At 52.3% G+C, this 22,588-nt stretch overlaps 1 protein-coding gene across 1 annotated transcript; it reads right to left on the reverse strand.

Annotated features, from left to right (window-relative positions):
* Positions 1-232: 232 nt before the first annotated feature.
* HK3 (hexokinase 3) lies at positions 233-17,667 on the reverse strand. The gene is made up of 19 exons (XM_065875346.1): positions 17,333-17,667; positions 14,412-14,533; positions 10,481-10,643; positions 10,117-10,271; positions 9,914-10,033; positions 9,734-9,829; positions 8,720-8,819; positions 8,457-8,640; positions 7,811-7,966; positions 7,426-7,659; positions 6,764-7,059; positions 6,521-6,660; positions 6,323-6,442; positions 3,666-3,761; positions 3,397-3,496; positions 1,308-1,491; positions 1,040-1,195; positions 647-880; positions 233-559 (listed from the first exon to the last, which is right to left on the reverse strand). Exons 2-19 carry the CDS (start codon positions 14,505-14,507, stop codon positions 415-417), a joined length of 2,775 nt encoding a protein of 924 aa, XP_065731418.1. The 5' UTR covers positions 14,508-14,533; positions 17,333-17,667; the 3' UTR covers positions 233-414.
* Positions 17,668-22,588: the final 4,921 nt, after the last annotated feature.

Genomic DNA, 22,588 nt, shown 5'->3' on the forward strand with positions numbered 1-22,588 from the left:
CCGATGGGGCGTGTGAATATGCAACGGGAGTCCCGGGCTGGACAATGGCGAGTGTGCGTGCCGTGGCGTGCCCGTTCTTGGGGCTGGCCGGTGCCCCCGTGCGGGGCCTGTCATGTGAAGCTTGTGCCCTGACTCTGTTTTAAGTGCATTCGTGCACTTACACTTGGCCTTATGTACACAGCCTTGCCCGGCCGCCAGGGCACGTAGGGATTTTAGCGGACGTGAATGTAAATAAATTATATATATATATTGCTAACCCAAGTGCTACTTCTCTCAGGGAGAGCTAGGGGTCCAGGCCAGTGGCCATGGAGGGGTCATACATGGCTGTTTTGGAAGTCCTGGGTGTCTGGACCTGGCTGGGGGACAGATGGGGTCCCAGCCCTGGTCCAACAAAGCTGGTTGCTGGAGACTTCTTCAGACACAGGTCATCTGGGCAAGGCGGCAGGCAACAGCGGTGACCAGGGCTGCACCTTTGCCGGACCCGTCCTCTGATTGCAGGAAGGTGACCACACAGCGAGGGGCCAGCTCCCGCACTGTGGCTGCCACCAGGCTGGAGAAGCTGTGAGGGGGAGAGGCCGAGGTAAGACCAGGTCAGCCGGGCTCCACCTGGCCATGCCTCCCTGCCCAGCCTGGCACCCAGACTCACTGAGGGTGCAACTTGTAGAGGGTTCCATCCACCCCCACGGACACAGTCAGCTCTTCCAGGCCCCGGTTCTCACGGATCTTCTCCACCACGGCAGCCACACCTGCCCCACAAAGCTGGGCGGCCCTCTGGGACACAGCCTGGCACACCTCCAGGACCATCAGGGCATCATCTGAGGTCAGGGACAGCCCCAGATCCTCCAGGATGGCTCGGACCTGCCTCAGGGCCAGGCTGTCACTGGGGACAGGAGGGAATAGAGCACAGAGAGGCAAGATGCTGCATGAGCACCCCCTCTCATGGCTTTCTCGTCCTCTGGGTGCACCTCCCTCCAACCAGCATTCCACCCAACGATAGAGTCCTTCGGGAGGTGGAAGGAGATAATGCAGGCCTCAGCACCTTTCAATCTCAGAGAGAAACTTGGTCTTGAAGATGTCCCTGGTCTGAAGGCGCTGGGTCTGCTGGCCCCGGAAGAGAACTCCAAGGCTGGTCAAATGCAAGAGGGTGTGGCGGACAATCTCCCCCAGGTACATGCCACTGATCATCTTCTCAAACCTGCGTGAAAGTGTGTGTGCACACAGGGCAGGAGGCCCCAGCCCCGTGCCACCACCAGCCACATCACTAGTGCCAGCCACCACCAGTCATACCTGCCCAGCCCAACCCTCACCTCTGCTTGCCAGGGTTGATGGATGCCTGGTCCACACTTGCATCAAAACAGGTACTGAGCATGCTGAGAGAGCCATCGTCCCCAAAGGCACCCCACTCCATGTTGATGCACATGTGGCCTGAGTCCCCAGCCACACTTGCCACATTCCGGAGCTCCTCCATGTAGCAGGCATTGGTGCCAGTTCCTTCAGAGAGGCCAGATGGGGTGGAAGCCATTTACTGTTGCAGACAAGATCCCTCTGAGCCCTTCCCACCGAGATAGCAAAATCTGGGCTCATTTCCTACCTCTCCATCTCCCCATGCTCATTGGCCTGCCCGGAGACCGGTCCTCCTTCCTTCCTCGCATCCCTTTTTCAGACCCTGCCACCATCAAGCCCCCCAGGACTCCACTACTTCCCCTACCAGCACCACCATCAGCGCATCTCCCATGCTACCCCAGGGTGCTCCCAAAATGCCCGTCATTCACATCATTCCCCTGAGAGATGTGTGACAGCCCCTGCTGTCACATGGGTGAGAGAGGCCCAAGCCTTCCTCGACTGGCCTTCCAGGTCTTTAGTCAAACAGTAGGTGCTGGGCCAGGAACCGGGGACATAAAAATGAGACACAAGGAGCTCCACAGTGGCCAGAGGTTGGGCAATGAGCAGCCAACTCTGATACTTCCTGTGTGTGCCCAAATAGAAGTGCAAAGAAAAGCATCATGGAACACCCAAGCACAGGTGAGTCTTCCTGCCTAGAAAGTCAGGAAAAGCTACAGAGAGAAAGTGACATTTGGATTTGACCTTGAAGCCAAGAAGCTTAGACAGAAGGCATACCCTGGGTAAAGGCTTTTCCTTCTTCTCCCCAACACACAGCCAGCTCTAAACAGGTTTGTTGGACCCTGGAATTACTCCATCCAGTTGTTAATTCACACAGCAATCTGGGCCTGCCTCTCTCGAGCATCTCCCGGTGCCAGACACTATGTTCAAGAAGCTCCCAGTCTCCTTCGAGGCTGCCACATACCTCCAGCTCTAAGAAACGGATGTCCAAGGAGCTATGGGGGTCCCTCCTCCCCCTTCTAGCCAAATTCCTTTTTTTCTTTTCAAGGCTTTCTTTTCAAGTCTCACTTATGTCAGGACGCCTTCCTTTCTGATCTTGGCTTGTTCCCCTGGCATTTAGAGTCAGATTCAGCTCTCTCTGATGGCCACGTGCTCTTCTGGATTCAACCCTCACTAAACAGTCAGTTCCGAGAAGGCAGATATTTTCCCCTTCTTTATGTGTCTTCCTGTCCCTTCATCCAGCCCCCAACTGGCCACAGGAGAGGTGCTTAATAAAAACTTAGAATCTTGGGGACTTCCCTGGCGGTCCAGTGGTTAAGACTCCACACTCCCAATGCAGGGGGCCCGGCTTCGATCCCTGATCAGGGAACTAGATCCTCCATGCCACAACTAAGATCCCTCATGCTGCAACTAAAAAGATCCTGCGTGTCACAACTAAAGATCCCGCGTGTCACAACTAAAGATCCCATGTGCCACAGCTAAGACCCAGCGTAGCCAAATAAATAAATATTAAAAATTTTTTAAAAAAGACTTAGAATCTTGGACTATTCAAAGAACCATCTCAACTCATTCTCTGCACACACCCATCCCATCACTGGGGTCCCACCCAATTCCAAATACTCTGTAGGCCATGAGCCAGGCATAATGCTACACTTTGTCCCCTCCCATTTCATCCTCATAACCCCTTAAGATAGGCATCATTATTATCTCCACCTTAGAGATGAGGAAACTGAGGCTCTGGTGATTTGCCCAAGGTCATACCAGTGGAAGTGGCAGAGCTAGTATTTCCACCCAAATCTGTATGACTCCAAAGCTCACATTCATTTAACAGACGGGCAAACTGAGGTTCAGAGAATTTAGATGACTGTGAGTCAGTAGCTAAGCTGGGCTAAACACCGAAGCTCCAGACCCTCAACCCAACAGAGTGTTCCAGAGCCCCATTGAGTCAGGTAAGGGTGATGCCACATCCCCAAGGCCAGGGGAATGTTCAAATCAACAGGAGGCAGTAAATTAGCAACAGGCAGTAGGGGCACAAAACAGCAGGGCCCTCCTCACCTACGATGAGGCCAACCTCGCAATGGGGGTCCTCGTAGCCACAGGACATCATGGTCCCCACCGTGTCATTGACAATGGCAACCACATTCAGTTCCACTGCCTGCACACAAAAGGATGCTGCTAGTTGCTGGGCAACGTGGTCGTCACAGCAACTAGCACTGGACCCAGAGGTCTCTACTACAGAGGGCCCCCCACATCAGGCAGCGGGAGACCCTTTGCTGCCTTCAAGGCCCGTTACTCCAAAGCACCCCTGCAGGCAGACTACTTACCTGTCTGCGCCCGATGGCTTCCCGCAGCAGACACACAACATCTTGGCCCTCACAGTCAGATGCATTGAAACCCTTTGTCCAGTTCAGGAGGATGCCCTGGGGTGGGACCAAGACGAAGCAGGAAGCTAGAGTTCCCTTGGAATCTCACTTTGCCTCCCCAAAGCCTGCATCCCATCAGAATGCAGTATATGATTCCCTCCCCACATAGGATTCTGTGCCTACTCTGTCATGCGATTAAGGGCCTTGCCTTCTGCCCCCTCCCAATTCCCCAGGAGGATTCCAGTGTGAAGAAACCTATTAATAACCATCCAACCTACGTCTTCTACTTTTAGTGCCAGAATGCTCAGATAGTTTGAGGGTCTGGCCATTTTAAGACATCTGCCCAGGGCTTCCCTGGTGGCGCAGTGGTTGAGAGTCTGCTTGCCGATGCAGGGGACACGGGTTTGTGCCCCGGTCCGGGAAGATCCCACGTGCCGCGGAGCGGCTGCGCCCATGAGCCATGGCCGCTGAGCCTGCGCGTCCGGAGCCTGTGCTCCGCAATGGGAGAGGCCACAACAGTGAGAGGCCCGCGTACCACAAAAAAAAAAAAGACATGTGCCCAGAAGGAATGGCCCTTTGTAATTGGGTTAGGAATTAACAGATCTGGTAAAATGAGTGCTGTGTGTGAGAAAGGGAAGGACAGAGAAGGCTCAGAGGTCCAAATAACAGCAGCGTCTGCTCTTCCAGAAAGGGCTAGCAAGAGTCACATGAAAGGAAGGAATTCTCAGAGTTAGGACGGAGCCGTGTCAATGGGAGATTCACATGCATGTTCCAGATACTAGTGAAGGATGAATGGAAAAGCCAGAAACCAGACACCTGGGCAGGACAGGAGGGGACAAGACAATTTACTGTGAGAAACTGGCCTTAAATTGTGAACTTAGTAATGGGGGCCTAGCTGTTCTTTTCTTATTGTGCTTCCTCTGAGGGAGAGGGCAGGGGAACTATTCCACCCACCGTTAGGAAAAAATGACTGCTCTGCCCAAAGTAGACGCATGGAGAGCAGGTCTGGGAATCTTTGGGGCAGGAGACTTTAGACATATTAACTGACATTTCCCCCAGTAATATTTCCTTTTATTCCTTTCCCCATAAAACCACAAGATAGAGTGTTCTGTGCTCATTGTCTCAAAAACAGAAACCAGAGAGAGTGAGAGTGAATGAGAGGGAGAGCCAGATCATGAGCAACAGCAAAGTTTCCCCACTCCCAGATGAGAGAAAGACCCCCTGGTTTGGGGAAGGTGAGGTGGGCAGGAGTTAGAGCCAGGTTCCAGATGGCTTCCTGAGAAAGATGTCCTAGGCCCTCCACCCTGGGCATGCCCCTGTGGGGAAGGGGAGGACACAGAAGGGATTTGGATAATCTGAGAACAGAGGCAGCCTCTGCCCTCCTTCCCCACGGAGGGGAAGGTAAGGTATCAAGGGAGTTGTCAAGACCCAAGAGAGCAAGATGCAGAGTCCAAATGGCTGGGGCCTGGACGTTTCCCCCACATCCCAGGCTTGTCTGCACATTCTATACAGCAAAGGAGGGGCCCCTACCTGGATAAGGGGATCCCTGAATTGATTACCATTAAGTTTTCACTCCTGAAAAGAATGTGGGCTCAACATAGAAATTAAATTCTGTTAGTAGGACCGTGTTTCTCGCATGCCTGATTTTGCACAGGGTCCCACCTGCTTCTCACACCTTACAAGGAATAATCAAAAGGTGCCAGAATAACTCAGGCTGGAGGAAGCAGATGAGCAAAGAGACACTGCTGACTGCATGATCCAAAGGAAAGCAGAGCACAGAGGCCCGTGTCTGAGAGGTCAGAGCAGGAGCAGAGGGTAGGCGAAAACCATAGGAAGGCTGGTTGGAGTAGAGCAGGCAGAGCTTCCCAGAGACCACAGGTGTGGAAGAACCTGGTGGGCACCTTCAGGGCCAGCAAGCTCCTCATCACAGGAGCTTTTCAGCAGAAGTTGGGGGTGTTGAGGAGGAGATTCCTGGGAGCTTGGATCAGAGGTCTGGGAGGAGCCGTCTCCATGGCAGGCCTTAGGTGTGTGCATGAAAAGTCTAGCATTCTTGATGAAGGATGCAGAGGTGTGTGCTGAGTGGGTGTTGTGTCTAGACCTGTGCCTGCCCCTCTGCCAACCCCAACCAGGCCCTGAGAAGGATACCAGCAAGGCCTGGAATAGGAGAGAGGGCAAAGAAACCATGCAACCACAAGCCCCTTTGAGAGACAGAACAATCTGCTCCCTGCAGATACCCTCGGCATTACAACAGTGCTGTGGGTGAGACAGCCAGTGTGTCCTCTGGTCAGTCCCAGCCTTGACCTGCACTGCTCCCAAGTGCCCAGACCTAATGCTGGCTCCACTCTCCTGCCCACTGGCAGCCCCCAGGGGTAACCATGTCCTTCTCCATCCCACGCCTTTTCATGGCCCTGGATTCCAGGCCATTTCACCGCATCCCATCCACCTGGGCACATCACATCTGGGGAAACTGAGGCTGGGTGCAGGCCCAGCCCAGCAGTGCCTCCACCCAGCCCTCTCCCTAGCCCAGGAAGCCCTCTCCAGGCCTCCTGCCCACTCCAAGAAGAGTATGTTGGTGGAAAGCCCCTGAGGATGGCTTCCCGCAGCCCTCCCTCTCTCACCTGGTCCAGGCCGAGCTGCATACATGGGAAGGAGAAGGTGAAACCCAGGGGGAGGCTCTGCCCACTCAGGCCCTGCTTCTCCTGGAAGTCCACGATGCAGTCCACAATGTGGTCAAAGAGCTGAGGGGTGGAGCAAGTCAGGGAGTAGGCCACTTGGCCCTTCCCCGTCCCCTGACATCAGCTCCAGGTTGTGGGTACCTGCTGCCCAGAGCCCTGGGCCACGCACTCCGGGATGGAGTAGATCTGGCTGGTGATTTGCACACCTCCAGTGGCCACACGCACCAGGAGGACCCGGAAGTTGGTGCCCCCCAGGTCCAGGGCCAGGAAGTCCCCACGCTCTGTGGGGCAGAGACCCTCAGTGCCAGGTCAAAGCTGGAAGCTCCACCCCCACACATGCTGTGACCCCCAGGAGCCCATCTCCCATTCAGGCCAAGTCTTTACCACTGCCATCAGGCGTGTCCCGGATGTAAGTGGGCAGCATGCGGAGGGAGGAGGTTTCCCCTTGGAGTCCCTTGGCCATGGCCTCTCGCATCTGTGCCTGCACTGCTGCCAGCTGCTCACGGGTCAACCGGAATGGTGCCAGGGTCTCCTCCAGCAGGCACCGGTGGGCAGCCAGGCGGGCAGCCACAGCAGTCACCATTGCCACACCCTGGCCGCCCCCGTCCACAGAGGGTATGAAGGAGACATCACATTCGGGGGCCAGGAGCATCACTGTCTCCTGCAGGATGCTGAGGAACCTACACAGACACACATCAGGTGCACCCTGGCTTGGCACCTGGCTTGCGGAAGCCCTGGGCCCTGCAAGGGCTTGCAGAAGCCCTGGGCTACCTCACTTCAAATCAATTCAATTCTAAACCCATCTATGCACCAACCATACGCCCAGTGCCCCCAGTGACACCCTCCCTTGCACAACCAAGAGAAGCCTCTTTCTCTCCTCTGACCTCTTCTGGCCTCCCCAGCCCCTGTCTGTCCTCACTTTGCTTGGGTGCCATTCATACCCATCGGCTTGCACCAGTGGTACCAGAGTGCCCTCTGGGTGTGTATCACAAACACACACTTGTTCCTGCTACCTGCTAACACAGGATCATCTATATTCCCAATACCTGGGGTGTCGCTCAAACACTCGGCCTCCAGTGGCCACAGCGATCTGAAGTGTCTGCTGCTCCCGGCTGTGCTGGAGACGGGAGAGGACGGCAGCCAGGGCAGCTGCACAGAGCTGGGCAGCCCGCGTGCACACAGCCGCACATACGTGCTGCACGAACTCGGCATCTGAGGCCCTTGGGTTCAGGCCCAAGTCCTGCAGGATAGCGTGCACACGGGCTGCCCCAGCAGAGGGACTGGCGGGGACAGGGTGCTACTTTGGGGCTGAAGTAGCCCCAAAGCTCCCTGCCCCCACCAAAGCTCCATGGCTACCTCAGGGAAAGAGCATCCTCCCCATTCCCAAGTCAAGAACCCCTCTGTCGCAGCCCACTCGCCTCCCGCACTCACTCCTCCATCTCAGCCACATGTTCCAGGAGGATGCCGCCTTGCCTTAGCAGGGCAGGAGAGGTGTAGCCGCCAAAGAGGACCCCGCACCGGGCCAGGTGAGCCAGCACCAGCCGCACCAGCTCACCCAGGTACAGGCCCCCGATCATCTTCTCAAACCTACAGGCAGGAAGGGTGGCTGGACAGAGCCTTTCCTAAGCCCTCAGCCCACCTGGCCCCGCCTCCAAGAACTCCCAAAGAGAGGTCACTTTCTTTGCGGTCCCTGCTGAAGGGTCCAGAAGCAAATGGCCTCCTAGGAGACAGTTGGGTGTTTACCCAGACCCCACTGCCCCCTCTGGCTTAGATTAGGTTCATGGGGGCTCCTGGAGGGTAGAAGGACCCAAGGAGGGTAGGAGACTCTTTGCTTGGCTACTCTCAATCCCCAACCCCTGCCAGAGCTGGCCAGAGTCAGGAATAAGGGAGGGCCAAGAGTTAAAAACTCTTCGTTCTAGAACCCATTCCTTCTTTGAGCCTGGCCAGGGCCCCCCAGGATGCAACCTGGAGAGCCTAGGAGCAAACGAGAGGGAGGGGCCTAAGGGCTGGAGTACAGGGACAACAGAGCGGGAGGGGAACAAAGCAGTGATGGGGCTAGAGCAGAAGGTTAGGCCACCTCTGGGCACCCAGATTCAGAGACTCGTGGTCCAGGGTGCGGTCGAAGATGGTCAGCACTGGCCCCAGGGCCCCATCATCACTGAAGGAGCCCCACTCGACGCTGATGCAGACTCGGCCCCGGTCCTCGTCTAGCACTGCCACATGCCGTGCCTCTTCCATGTAACACGCATTGGTGCCAGTGTCTGGCAGGGACACCCCATCAGGGCCTGTCCACCAGGCCTCCAGACCCTCCATCCACCATCACAAATGCCTGTGACTCACCTACAACCAGCCCAACTTCACATGGCCCGACCCCTGGCTCGCAGCCCATCATGGTGCCCACTGTGTCATTCACCACGGCAACTACATCGATGCTGTAGGTCTGGACAACAGAGAGGACAGAGGTCAGGGAACCTGGGGAATGGGCAGGGCTGGGGCCCTGGCTTTGACGGAGACACACAGAGTCCTTGAAATGCGTGTCCGCATGCCCCACACATTTGCGTCACATATGCTCTAGGCCTTCCCACCCTATAGAGGATTTTCCTCCCATCCCACGCCTGCCCCTTGGCTCCTCTGCCCCCAGCTCAGGCCCTGGAGGTCTCAGGGGCTCTCAGCCTCAGCCATCACTTCCAGAACACCAGTGCTCCCCACAGGACCAGGACAAGGGTGAGCAAACATGTCACCTTGAAGGCTATGCTGTAGACACCTCTCTTGCTCACCCTGGTCCTGGCGTGGCTCCCCAAGCCTGCTCCTCTCAGCCCTGACTTCCAGCTACTCACACAGCACCCGTGGTGGTTAGTCGGCACAGATCCAGAGTGGCCTTTCTCAGGCATCCAGACTTTTGAATATGCCCTTCTCTGAAATCAGACCTTCATCCCCTGCCCCAGCTTATGCACCTGGCAAACTTCTCCTTCAAGTCTCTGCTCAAGTCGTAGTACACCCTTCCCTGTGCTCCCACAGTCATCGGAACCACATTCTCAACAGGGACAATCTTTTACTGGAATGTTTTCCCCACTAGACTTGTGAGGTCCCTGAGGACAGGGTCAAGTCTTTTCATCTTTGTTTCCCCCTACAGTCCTGAACGTTTATTTGACCTTTCTTAGCTTCAGTCTCCTTACCTATAAAATGAGAATGGTAGCAGCATTTACCCGAAGGTTACATGGATAAAGGGTATAAACACGAGAGGAAAGCAGGCTCTCCCAGAAGCATAGGGACAGCCTACATGTGCTGGGCCCAGGCCCAGGCCCAGGCCCAGGCCACATGGGCATCCCTCCCTGCTCCCCTTCCTCTACTCACTCCCTGCCTCTGGATGGCGTCTCGTAGCAACTGGACCACATCCTGGCCTTCCACACCACTGCACCTAAAACCTTTGGTCCAGGAAATGAGGGTGCTCTGGAGGCAGAAAATTCAGGTCAATCCTCCAACAACCTTCATGGGGCTGCAGCCCCTCCACCCACTGTCCCTGTAGCCACTCACCTTGTCCAGCCCTGTCTGGTGACAAGGGAAGGAGAAGCTGAACCCAAGCTGCAGACCCTGATTGCCCACGGGGAGCGCATCCAGAAACTCAGATAGGCAGCGGGCAGCAAAGTCAAAGAGCTGTGGGGTGGGTTGGGGGCTTAGCTCTGCCCACTGGAGCCCCAGCTGCCCCCGGGCCCAGAGCCTGTGCAGTGAGTGCTCACCTGCTGACCAGGACCCAGCATCACCTCTTGGGGGATCACAAACTCCTGGCTTCGGGGCTCCACCTTGTGCCCCTCAATGCCCATCAGGGTCACCCACAGAACACGCAGTGAGGCCCCTGTGGCTCCCAGTTCCAGCACCACGAAGTCTCCTTGCTCTGTGGGAAAGCGGGTTACAGAAAGGCACGCAGCTGGTGAGACCAAGCCCTCTTCTTCCCAGAAACATTCCCAAGGCCTGTGAAGTCTCATCAAGGGACCTTAGAGATGGGGACCTTAGAGATGGAGAAAGGGGTAAGGAACTCCCCCCTTCCCCAGATCAGAACCCTCTTACCAGTCCTGGCCACCCATGTTAGTCTATACCACCCACCAGTGCCATGTGGGGTAGACCCCACATATGTGGGCAGCATCCGGACAGCAGGGGCAGGGCTGGCCTGCCCCTTAAGGGCCTGCTCCATGGAGTCCAGGAGGCTGATTTGGATCTGCCGCAGCTGTGCCCCTGTCACCTTGAACTGCTGCAGGCATTCCTGTACCTGAGGAGAAACAGGCCGACATCTGGGCAGGAGCCCTGTTGGCCTAGCGAAGTTCCCCCACTCCAAACAGGACAGAGGCCAGCCTGGCCCAGTTCATACCTCCCTTCCCTAGCCCAGACCAGCACCCCTCCCTTAGCTTCCCCAGGGGCTGGCCTGAGCCCTGCTTGAGCCCACTGTGAGCCTTGCTGAGCTCCCCAGCACCTGTCCAGCCTCACTCCTCGCCTCTTCACACACTGTGGCTTTCTTGCTGCTCACAGCCTACACCAGCTCCTGCACCCTCAGAAAGCTCCTTTCTGGTGGGAAGACCCACCCACTTCCTCCTGCTCCATTCCCTTGTGGATCCTTTCAGCTCCTTCCAACCCCCTCTACTTCTTTGAATTCAGGGCTGGCAAGACCTCTCCCCTGTCATCCCACCAGTGATTTGCCCTGGTTCCCCAGGACCCAGAGCCGAGCTGCTCAGTGAATTGTTGTTAGATGAGCAAATGAATGAACAAATGTGTGGATGAACTTCAGGTTCAGGGGCTTCCCTCTTCCGATACACTCCACTCTGGAGCCTGAGCAAGCCCAGCCAGGAGAGTTTGGGGGCCACACCATGGAGGACAGTCCTCCCACAGTTGGCCATCCTTCACACAGACATTGACTGAGCCCCTAATATGTACCCAGCACTATTCTAAGCACCATACACTGCACAGCCAGCTGAGTCTGCTCTTGTGGAACTCAATTCCAGTGTAGGGGGCAGAAAATAAGCACAGAAACATGTAATATGGTTCTGGTAGTACTGGTAGAAAAGGAAGGCAGAGATAGAAGTTCAGGAGTGACCAGGAGAGGAAGAGGTATTTTTGGATATTGGTCAGGGAAGGTCTCCCCGTGGAGGTGACCTAAATGAAGGAAAGGAATGAGACATTTGAAGATATGGGGGAAGAGCACAAAGGGTTTTTCTTCAGAGCAAGGGGATGGATTTTGGGGAAGGCTGGCCAGGCGCAGATCAGAGTGAAGGGAGTGGCGGGCAAGACAGGGAAAGCAGAGGATGGGACAGCAGGTTCTTTTCCAGCAGAAGCTTGAGTTGGGGGAGCTTAAGAAAAGCTCCAGTATCTCACTTCTGTGTGGAAACCTCCCTGGGACAACCCTCTGGCCTGTCCTTCAAAGAGGCCTCAGCAGCCTCCCTGGGTTTTTCAGAGGGTCCCAGCCCCCGACTCCATTCTTCCAGGCTTAGCCTTTCCCGGGTCCCCACTGTCTGTCTCATAGGAATTCCATTCCTATGACCCGCTACCCCACACTGGGCCCATATCTATAAAGTACCACTCAGGCACCTGGATAAGGAGGCAGGGAGAGCCAGGGAGGAGAGGCTGCCAACTGAGGGAGATGGGGGCGACTCAGTCCCACCCCTGCTTTAGGAAAAGAATGGGAAACAGATCCCTAAGGAGGCAAATGATCCTAACTGGAGTCCAGATGTTCAGTTCCATATTCACATTACTGCTTCCAGTAGCCATGCATGCTAGGAGGAGCTATTCCTGAGTCACACATGAGGAAACTGAGGCTCAGAGAGGTATAGTCATCTGCCTAATCCAAGCAGCTATTAAGGGGCAGAGCAGGACTTGAACCCAGATCTGACTGCAGAGATGTTTCCACATAAATGTGAAGCCTTATAAAAACTAATAAAAACACCTGAAAAGAACCCAAAGCTGATGAAGTTTGCAGCAAAGAAACCCCCACAGGACATGGGATGAGAAAACTGAAATCTGAGTCCTTGCCCTGCCACTTCCTGGCTATGTGGCCCTGGGCAAGTTAAACTTCTTTCTGACATGGTAAGACTTAACAAGAGAATAACAATACTCAAAAGCACCCAGGAGCCATGTCTTGTTCATGGCTGTATCTCAGGGCCACAAGGAGTGGCTGGCTCTCAGGATTTGTTGACTAAGTGGTTACGGTGGCATAAGAAAGGGGATAATGTATGTGAAAGTGTAAAGTGCTGTTCAGATGTGAGGGGTGTTTTATTATTGCTTAATGACAACATCAGAGTTACGGAGAAGTCAATGGCTTGGGTAGATCGATGTTTTTCTTCCTTTTCCTCCCAGCTGCAGTGAGAGGTGCAAGAGGAGTGACTATGAGATGGCAGAAGCCTCAAGAAACACAGGAGGACTTCCCTGGCTGACGCTGGTGGGCGCACAGCAGACAGGATAAGCTACTGGAGTCTCCCCTCAACCTCCCCCAAGAAGAGTGGGGAGAGACCTCAGCCAGGAGAGTGAGGAGCAAAGCATTAGAGAGAGGGTGGATTCAATGCGGCCTCAATGCTGGATCCTTTGACCAACTTGCTGTGTCCGTCAGTCAGGGCCCACCTCATCTCTCTGAGCAGGTTTTCTCCTCTGTCAAGCAGGAACAAAAATAGCACCCACTTCTCAGCGATGTTTTGAGGACTGAGAAGACAGTAGATGTGAAGGGGTGAGACAGTGGCTGGCCTATAGGACATGGGTTCCCTTTCCTCAGAGCACAAGGTAAAACTAGCCTGGGGAGCCTGACTCCATGACCCCTCTGGTGACAAAAAGAGTCCTGGCAGAAGGCACCAGGAAGGGACTCAGATGGGACTGGGCTCCGACTACACGTGGTTCTTAGATCCTCATGGGAAGGGGAGCTGAGGTTGAAGCCTGCAGTGCTGAGTGGGGGCCCAAGGCCACAGGAAATTTGGCATCCATGTGAAGTTCCCCCAAAGCTGAAGAGAATTGTCTTTAAACTGCAGGTGTGTGCAATAAAGCCAGCAGGGTGGGTGTGGGACCAGCGCCAGAGTCTCAAGAGAGTGGTGTAAAGTGAAAGAGGTGATGGTGGCAGGCCCTAGAGCAAGCCCTGGCAGGGCAGGCACAGCGGCACAGTCATTGCACCCTTCTGTGGCCCAGCTAGGGGTTGTGCACAGAAGAAATGTTTACAGGGTCTGGGGCAGACGTTGGACAAGGGTAAAGTGGGAGCAAGAAATGCAGTGAGGAGTGACGCCCCTCTCGTCTGGGCAACAAGCCAAATCAAGCAGGTTTCAGAATGGGCTGGAAAGCTAAAGAAACTGCAGGGAACAATACAAGAACCCTTTCGTGGATGCCTCCTCTGTGCAGGTCCTGTATTTCCATTAGCTCACTTAATCCTCCAGGGGTGGGAGGATTAGACTTTATTTTCCTCCATTTTCAGTGTTGACGAAATAGAGACGAAGAGATGTGAATTGACTTACCCGAGTGTTTCCTGCTAGAGGGTGTGGTAGGCAAGGGCTTCTAAATCTTGGTCAAGATGACAGAAAAAAGAGAAATTCACTCTGAGCTAACCTGAGGCACAATAACCTTGCTGCACAACCTCCAAGTTGAGTTCAGCACTGAAATTCTCTCTGTGTGCCTGACTTCAGTGGCCGTGTTGAGGGGTGAAAGATGTGCAGGAATGACTTGAGAAGTGGGAGAAGGAAGGGCTTCAAGAACACAGCTTTCTACAAGAAAAACCCTGGAGGGTCCTTTCTAGACTCTGGAGATGAAACACCTCAGCTCAAGCTCCTGTCACGCCTTAAACTCAAGGTACGTCACCTCTCTAAGCCCCCTTCCTCGCCTGTAAAATGAGGAGATAATCCTCACCTTGCAGTGGTGTGGAGCCTTGAAGGAGAAAGCTACTAGATCAGATATGAAAGGCTCAGTAAACAGGAAAGGGCTGCATGGGTGTGAGCCAGTGGCCGCATGGCATCTTCTGCTGCTCCTGCTCTTGACAGCCTTGAATAGGCACGAGACAGGAACCCAGCGCTGAACTTACCAGCTCAGAGCTGTTTGAGGGGCAGGGCAAGCCTTCTTGGGGGCAGCTGGGGGCTCCTTCCCGTTGCTGCAACCCCAGAGACCCAATGGAGTCCATGTGGTTCCACGGTGGGGGGTGACCTCCTATGGGAGAAAAGGGTTCCCGGGTGAACCACGTACTCCACAGGTTGTGATGAACCTCGGAGGCTGTGATACAGACCCTTAACTTTCTTCCTTCTGAAGGGGACCAGGAAGGAAGATGTGGACAGAGCTCAGAATCTCTGACCATCAAAATCCTTTAGTAAACAACCAGAAAGCCCTCATTTTCCAGAGCATGTACAACAAAAGAGCACTGGGAAGGCTAATTTCTAATCCCAATGCCATTCATTCAGTCATTCATTCACATTTACCAGTCCCTAATGCCTAATGTGCCACATGCCAGGGTACAGACAAAGCAGACCTAGGCCACACCCTCAGGGACCTCACAGCTTTACCAATAATCACAGTATGACTGACACAGGCAGTGACAGAGATGGACTTGCTGCTGTACTTGGGAGTTCAGGGATGTGCTAAAGGTTTGGAGCAAAGGCTGTGAGGTAAGGAGGGGCCAAAGACCTGCTGGAGAAGCAAGCAGGCTGGCTTGGCACCTTCATGCCAAGTTAAGGTGTGCAAATTTCATGCTGAAGAGAGAAGTGGACAGGGGTGGATCTGTGCTTCAGAAAGGGGTTCCGCTAATGCCATGACTTTGGGCAAATCATTTATGATTTCTTTGCATTTCAGTTTCTTCATCTGTAAAAAACAGAAGATAATATCTACCTTCACAAGGCTGTCATCAGAATTAAAAAGAGTAACAACAGGGAAAATGCTTTGGGAACTGTAATGTGCAACATAAACGTCAGGGTGGGTTTTGGAAGGTGGGATGATGCTGAGCTGAAAGAGCCCTGTGCTCATAGCTGAGGGTGCAGCTCCTCACAAAGCAGCCACACCAGGTCTCTCCATCTCAAGGCCTACTTTATTTTCATCTACATATAAATAAAATGGGGACCAGGAAGTTTCCAAAGGAGCCTTCAATGATTCAGGTGCCCTGCAGGGGTGGAAGAAAAGGGAAATGCAATGGAGGGCCCAAGATCGGCAGAAGGCATCTGGCTACTGAATTATTCCCTCTCCTCCTTTAACAGCAAAACTTCAGGAAAGCTACCTTCCCACCTCTGCAACCCCTCCCCACCTGCCACTCCCCTCTTGTCCATGAATTTGCCCTCCCCATGGCCACCTATGATCTCCTGACTGCCCAATACCAGCCTTTTCCTCAGTCCCCATGCTTTCACCCTCTCTCAGGCATGCAAAGCCATGAGAATTCTCTTCACTGCGAAATTCTCTTCTCCCTTGGCTGCAACAGTCAGTCTTCCCTGGGCCTCCTTCCTGAGTCTCTCATAGTCTGCGTCAATAACTCCTTCGCTCCTCTCCTCTTAAACAATGGGGCTCCCAAGTTTCTGGCCATAGTCTGCTTCTCCACACTCCCTCTTTATCTCACTCATCCCCAAGGTTTGATTAAAACCTGTGTGAAGGTTCCCAAATCTACCCCTGTCCTGAGCCAAATCTCAAATTCCAATGGTCTGTTAGCATCTCTGGATGCTAGAGAAGCCTCCTCAAACTCAACGGTCAAAGCCACATTCATTTCCTCCTTCACTTTTCCCCACGAAATTCTTCCCATCCTTCACCTTGGCTGGAGGCATTCACGTTGCCGCTATACATCCCTGACCCTCACTTCCTCTACACAAGTTCTCAGGCTGAAAGAGCTGAGAGCGGAAAAAGCTCCCATGTGTCTCCACCTCCCAGTTTCCACAGCCACTGTCCTAGACCTTCCACCCATCTGATTATTCCAACAGCCTCTTAATTGATATTTGTGCTCCCATGTGGCCATCTCGCCACCTTACCCACACCAAACATGTTACCAGAGTGACTGTGCAAAAATAGATTTTATCATGTCATTCCCCACAATGTGAAGTAAGCCCTCACACTGTGATGGCTTCTACTGCAGAAAAAGAAAAGTTTTGTGACTTTGCAACCCCCTCACACTGTCCTCAACCCAAGCTTCCTCGCTTGCTACTCCCCTTCATATTCCAGCCACATTGACTATGAGCTTCATCCTGTCTCCTGCTGTCCAGCCTTCGTTCACAGCCTTCCCTGGAATTGCTGTCTGAGTCATCTCTGCTTCTTCAATGCCCAGCACAGGGCTTGAAATAGGTAGGTGCTAGTACAGCTTTGAAAAATTGAGAGGTGGGGAGTTCTTATTCAGAGAAGCAAGAAATCAGTTTCCAAAAAATCTCCCCAAAGTCACATATACCTACACTCAGTTTCTGTCACATCTGTCAAACATATGTTCCATATATGTTAGAAGTCTGTTTTGAGGATAAAATGGGATAACTGAGGCAATTACCTTTGGGAGGGGCCTAGGGCTACACACATGGTGAGATTTCACTCTCCTTTCGAGGCCCAGCCAGCTTAATCACTCATTCACTCTTATTCATTTCTTCTTCTATTCATTTATTCAGCACTTCTACATACCAGAGACTGAAGCTTCCCCCAAGTAACCCCAGTATTTACACTCCCAGTAAATGTATTCATTTCTGTCTCTTCCAGCTGAGAGTTCCTGTGGGGAAGGACATGTCTCCCATATCACTAGATCCCCAGAACCCAGCCCAGGGTCTGGGGATGTTTGAATAACTGTGGGCCTCTTGGCTTAATTCAGCTGAATCAGCTACATGGAACGAGCCTTCCTTCTGAAAGGTATCCCAGGACCTCTGCTGAGGTTAGGAACCACTATCGAGGACCAACCAGCTTAGCCTTTCCAGCCTCCACTCATCCAGGATGGACTAAGCAGGAGAGATGAGGGTAAGGAATGGGCTAGAGCTGAGGCAGGCAGGAATTAGAGGAGAATCTTACCTGGGAGAAGCAGCAGTTGGTCACTCTCCTCAGACCTCAGCTCTTCTCTCTCAATGAGACGTCCCACTGAACTGCTTTGTACTCAAAAGTGAAACTCACGAGTAATCTGACTTATAATGTCACCAAGCCCCACCCTCTCACTAGACACCAGCTAATTCAGGAAGGTGCACTTCCCTCTGAGTCTGCCCTAAGAGGAGGCCAGGTTAGGCAGGGCCATGGTGCAAACTTAAGCAAGATCGCCACAGGAAGTTGGGAGTCCTGAAGTGGGTCAAGGAGCCTGGGATATCCCCTCTGCAATGCTGGGAGCTCCATCCATTTTACAAACACTCAGAGTCCGCAGTGGTTCACCCCTGGAAAGGAGCTAGAATAGCCTGGGAAATATGTAGTCCAATGGACAATTTTCCAAAATGTGTAACGACTTACTAAATGAACACAAGGCGATGTGGAAGCACAAGAGGAAGAGGCTAACTCTGCCCCAGAGTGGGCAGAAGTTGAGGAAGCTGAGCCCTGAAGGAAGAGTGGCAGTATGTCCTCACATGTACAAAACTGTGGAGCATAAGGCACCTTCATGGAATTGGGGAACAGCTCCAAGGACCTCAAGAGGATACATGTAGGTGAGGACACATGGTGGGAGAGGAGGCAGCCAGGCTGTGGAGTTCAGCCTTTAGTCTACAGGCCAAGGAGGAAGAGTAGGTTCACACCATGGGGCTTCTCTACTAGAAGGGGAAGAGGAATCTCAGCTGCAGTGGGGCTGTTGGCCACCAAGCTGGTTTCCCTGAACTAGTCTTCTTGAATGTACAGAAAGTTGGGGTAACACTGTGCCCACTGCTGTGGTCTAAATACTTCTGTTCCCTTCCCACCTAACCCTTATGTTGAAAACCTAATGCCCAAGGTGACGGTATTAAGAAGTGGGGTCTTTGGGAGGTGATTAGGTCATAAGGGTGGAGCCCTAATGAATGGGATTAGTACCCTCATCAGAGGCCCCAGACGGCTCCCTTGCCTCTTCTGCCATGTGAGGATACAAGAAGTTGGCGGTCTGCAACGTGGAAGAGGGCCTTCATCTGACCATCTGGCCAGGCTGGCACCCTGACCTCAGACATCCAGGCTCCGTAACTGTGAGAAATACATTTCTATTGTTTATAAGCCACTCAGTCTGTGGTACTTTTTTTTTTTTTTTTTTTTTTTTTTTGTGGTACGCGGGCCTCTCACTGTTGTGGCCTCTCCCATTGCGGAGCACAGGCTCTGGACGCGCAGGCTCCACAGCATGTGGGATCTTCCCCAACCGGGGCACGAACCCGTGTCCCCTGCATCGGCAGGCGGACTCTCAACCACTGCGCCACCAGGGAAGCCCCTGTGGTACTTTTTAATTGCAGCCCAAATGGACTAAGATACTCGCCATGGCAGGAGACTAGACACGCTGCACCAATTTTCATTCCAGGGAAATTGGTGAGCAGATACTTTAAAACTCCAGGCTACCTCATCAACAGTAACCCTACCGTTAACCATAAACAGTACTCTGCCTCCACATGACACCAGGATGGAGACCAGGGATGGCGGCTGTTGAATCAGTTTTGGCATAACTGGGCCTGGAAACATGCCACATATCAGCCCTTCTGCACAGTTCACTGTGTAGCAATCAGGCATGTAGGCTCTGAGATTGGGAATGGGGGTGGGGAGGATAGACTGGCCATCATTCAAAACATAGCATCCTGCCTAGCCTGCGGCTCCAGTCTCTCTCAACTTCTTAGTGGGGAGAGAATATAGAACTGAATGTGAATGTGATTCATGCTGACAGTCAGTTTGCAGTCTCCTGAGCCAGGGTGAGGATACACCCCTGACAAGCAATGTCAGGGCTCTTTGTCTGTGTTTCTAGAAACCTATGACTATTTCCCCAGCAGCAGGGGTCCCAACACCCTAGGCAGAGTGTCAGGGAAGGTCTGTGTCAGGGCCTATGGAAGGAGGAGGCAGTCTGGGCTTGAGATCTGTGAACAACTATGACAGCCATAACTGTAGCAGAGGCACAGCAAGGATCAGCAGTTCTCTTCAGACACCAGATGGCCATTGACCAAAAAAGGGAAGGACAAGTCCTCACAAGGCTCCTCATAGCCCCTTAGTGCCAATCTCCAGCTGTCCAGGAGGAACTAAAGAATGGGGAGAGGCAGTCAGCTGGGGGAAAGGTGGGCTGTAGCCCAGGTACCATGGCTGGGATGAGACCCAGGCCCTCCCCGCTCCGATGTGCTCACAGGCTTGCTTCTCACAGCTCACAGTGCCCCACGGCCAGGCACACAGGCCCCAATAAGCTTCCTGCTATTCCCTCCATGCCCTTTTACTCCAATGTGCCTTGCAGCTCTCCTATACCCATCAAGCTGCTTCTTACTGTTAGTTTTTTGTTTATGTTGATCTGTCTGGAATGACTCTCCCTTTGCGCTCTCCAGCCTTTTCACCTAACTTTTCCTTATCCTTTAAATTACACCTCAGACATCGCCAGTGCTGGGAGCCTTCCTAGACAAGTTCCTCCTGGCCCTAATCCCAGCCGAGTAGCAACCTGTCTATTGATCCCGTAGTGTCTTGATCTCGTATCATTGCATAAACTACAGTCTATTAAAAGAATCTGTTTGTCTCCCCCCACTGTACTATGGGCTCCCAAAGAATGATTCTTATTTACCTTTGGAGCTCCGGGGCCCAGTTCTATATCTAACGTGGGATAGATATCAGTTAATTTTTGTTAAATTGAAGAGCCCTCCCACAACCTCAATAGTCCAGGGCTTTTGAAACTGAGAGGAAATAAGTAACCTCTTCCTGCCTTCCTGGTACATACGGCTTCAGCAGCCTTTCCACTCTGGGTTTATACATTCTTCCATCTTCCCACTTGGTACTACCATCTACTTACTTACCTGCCTTCCCCTCACCCCAATTCCCACCTTCTAAATCAACTTAGGGCCAAAGCTTCTCTGCCTCACAGGTGAGAATGAGCCCACCCAAACTTAAAATTTCCATTGAGTTTTGTGACTCAAGTGGGAAGTAGGAGGTAGTATGGTATAGCAGACAGAATCAGCACTGGTGTCAGACAGAGCTGGGTTTGAATCCCATCTCAGTTACCAGTTGTATGACCTAGGTGAATTCCTTCACTTCTCTGAGCCTCAGTTTTCCATGTATAAAACATGGAGACTAATGCCTTAGGTTGGGCTCCTCCAGAAGCAGACCTAATTTGAGTGCAAAAGGTTTAATTGGGAAGTAATCAGGCCATGATTAGGATTAGGGCAATGCATGTGAAGTGCCTAGCTATAAAATGTAGAGAATCCCTCTTAGGTTCACACAAGTGTCAACGCTGCCTTTACATGAACCCAAGAGTGAGGGCCCCTCACCCCAGTCCCAGCCCTGATCCAGGAAGCACTGACAGGGGAGTTGGAAGTGAGATAGGAAGGGAAGGAAGCCAATAGAGCATACATAATTAAGTTGCTGCTGGGAGCCACTGAGGCTCAATCCCACAGGGGAACTCTGGGAGACAGATAGAATGCATCCACCTAAGGTGAGGAAGCTGGAGAATTTATCCTCCAACTTCCATCTTTTACTGGCTGATGGCTGCCTCAGGGGCCTTCACTCCCTGGCACTCCCAGCCTGTGCCACACACTAGCCTAGAGAAGTGCTAAGGCAGAGAGTTACAGGTTCTTGCAATAGGACCCTGCGGGTATGTAATAGAACAGTGAATGCCCAGGGGAAATGCGCAAGGCACAGCCTCTGCTAGAGGGCTGTTATAAGGATGAAATGAAATAACACAACCACAGTGCCTAACACAGAAGTTACCTTCTCTTTCCCAATTTATCACAATAGCTTGTGAAATGCTTGGATCTTCCCAGCTCTTCATGAGTTGACAACACCATCAGAACAGCTGCTTCCCATCTTTCGGAAGAAACAAAACAAAAACAAGAAACAAAACCCAAAAACCCAGGGGTCCTAGGCAAGCTCTAAACACCCGAGCTTGCTGTGGAAGGCTGGTGCTTGATGGAACTAAGGTAGTCGAACTGTATCCTCTCACATCTGCTCTTCACGTCTCTCTGGCTTTTCCTCCTCTCACTGTAACACTACTTATGACATACAAAACTAGCATCACATTGAGTAACGAATGCTGCCGTTCACTCACCTTCTATGAGACAGATACTGTGCTTTTACCCACATTATCTTACTCCTTAGAACCCTGTAAGATTTTTCCTATTTTATAGAAAAGGAAACTAGGTCTCACAGAGGTTAACTTGTATCAGAAGCAGGGGTTCAGACTCAGGTTGATGTCATACTCTTTTCACTGACTTTGTCTCTTCACTGTCTTACTAAGGCCCCTCCCACAAAAACCACTGGTATTGGGAAAATAAGACAAATGAGCAGCTTTTACCAAAGATAGAGGTGGGAGGGTCTGGGGAGATGGCCGTTTCCCCCTGACTCCACATTAGTTAATAAATAAGCTGACCAGTACTCGTCCTGCTGGTCCACACCTTCCTCCAACAATTTGCCACTGATTCATGTTCTAGGGAGACTGCTCAATTTTAAGTTAAATAATTCACTTTCTAGAATCAGCCCTTTATCTTTTCTTATCTTCAGGCAGAGAGATAAACATACTATTCCCTGTTTATGGAACTTTACCTCCAATAAATTGCCATTTACTGAGAGAAAACTAGTGAGAGTTAAGCTGATGGGCCAAATTATTTCTCAGAAGGAAAACAGGAAAATAATCAGTACTAGAGTCAAAATACAGCATTTTCATTAGGACTGATGAGGCAGGGCACTGTGGTCTCACTTCCATGGACAAAAAGTGGTTTAATTTGTTACTCTGAACCTTTGTTTCCTCATCTGAAAATTGGGGAGGATAATACCTACCTCATAAGGTTGCTGTGAGGAATAAATGAAGCTACACACATTGCCTGAACCATAGCAATTGCTCAAAAAATAACAGCAATATTAATGTGATGCTGGCCACAATGTCAGTGCCATCCAACACCAAGACATGGTGAGCCTGCCATCCTGCCTTTTTCTAACTCAAAGAGCTTGTGTGCAAAGGCAGCTAGGCAGGAAACAATGCATTAAAGGCCTGTGCTGTGCCTTACTTCTAGCTATCTCTGAACTCCTCAGTCTAACACACACTTCATGTTTGTTTTAAAATAAAGGAAAAGAAAATTTTGGACTTGGTAAATCAGAAGTTAGGAGAGTGTGAGTGGTGCCCTGTTTATCTTGTCCCAGGATCCTTTCCTGGTCGGCAGCCACCTC

This window comes from Phocoena phocoena, chromosome 3, assembly GCF_963924675.1.
Source record: "Phocoena phocoena chromosome 3, mPhoPho1.1, whole genome shotgun sequence".
NCBI classification, from domain to species: Eukaryota; Metazoa; Chordata; class Mammalia; order Artiodactyla; family Phocoenidae; genus Phocoena; species Phocoena phocoena.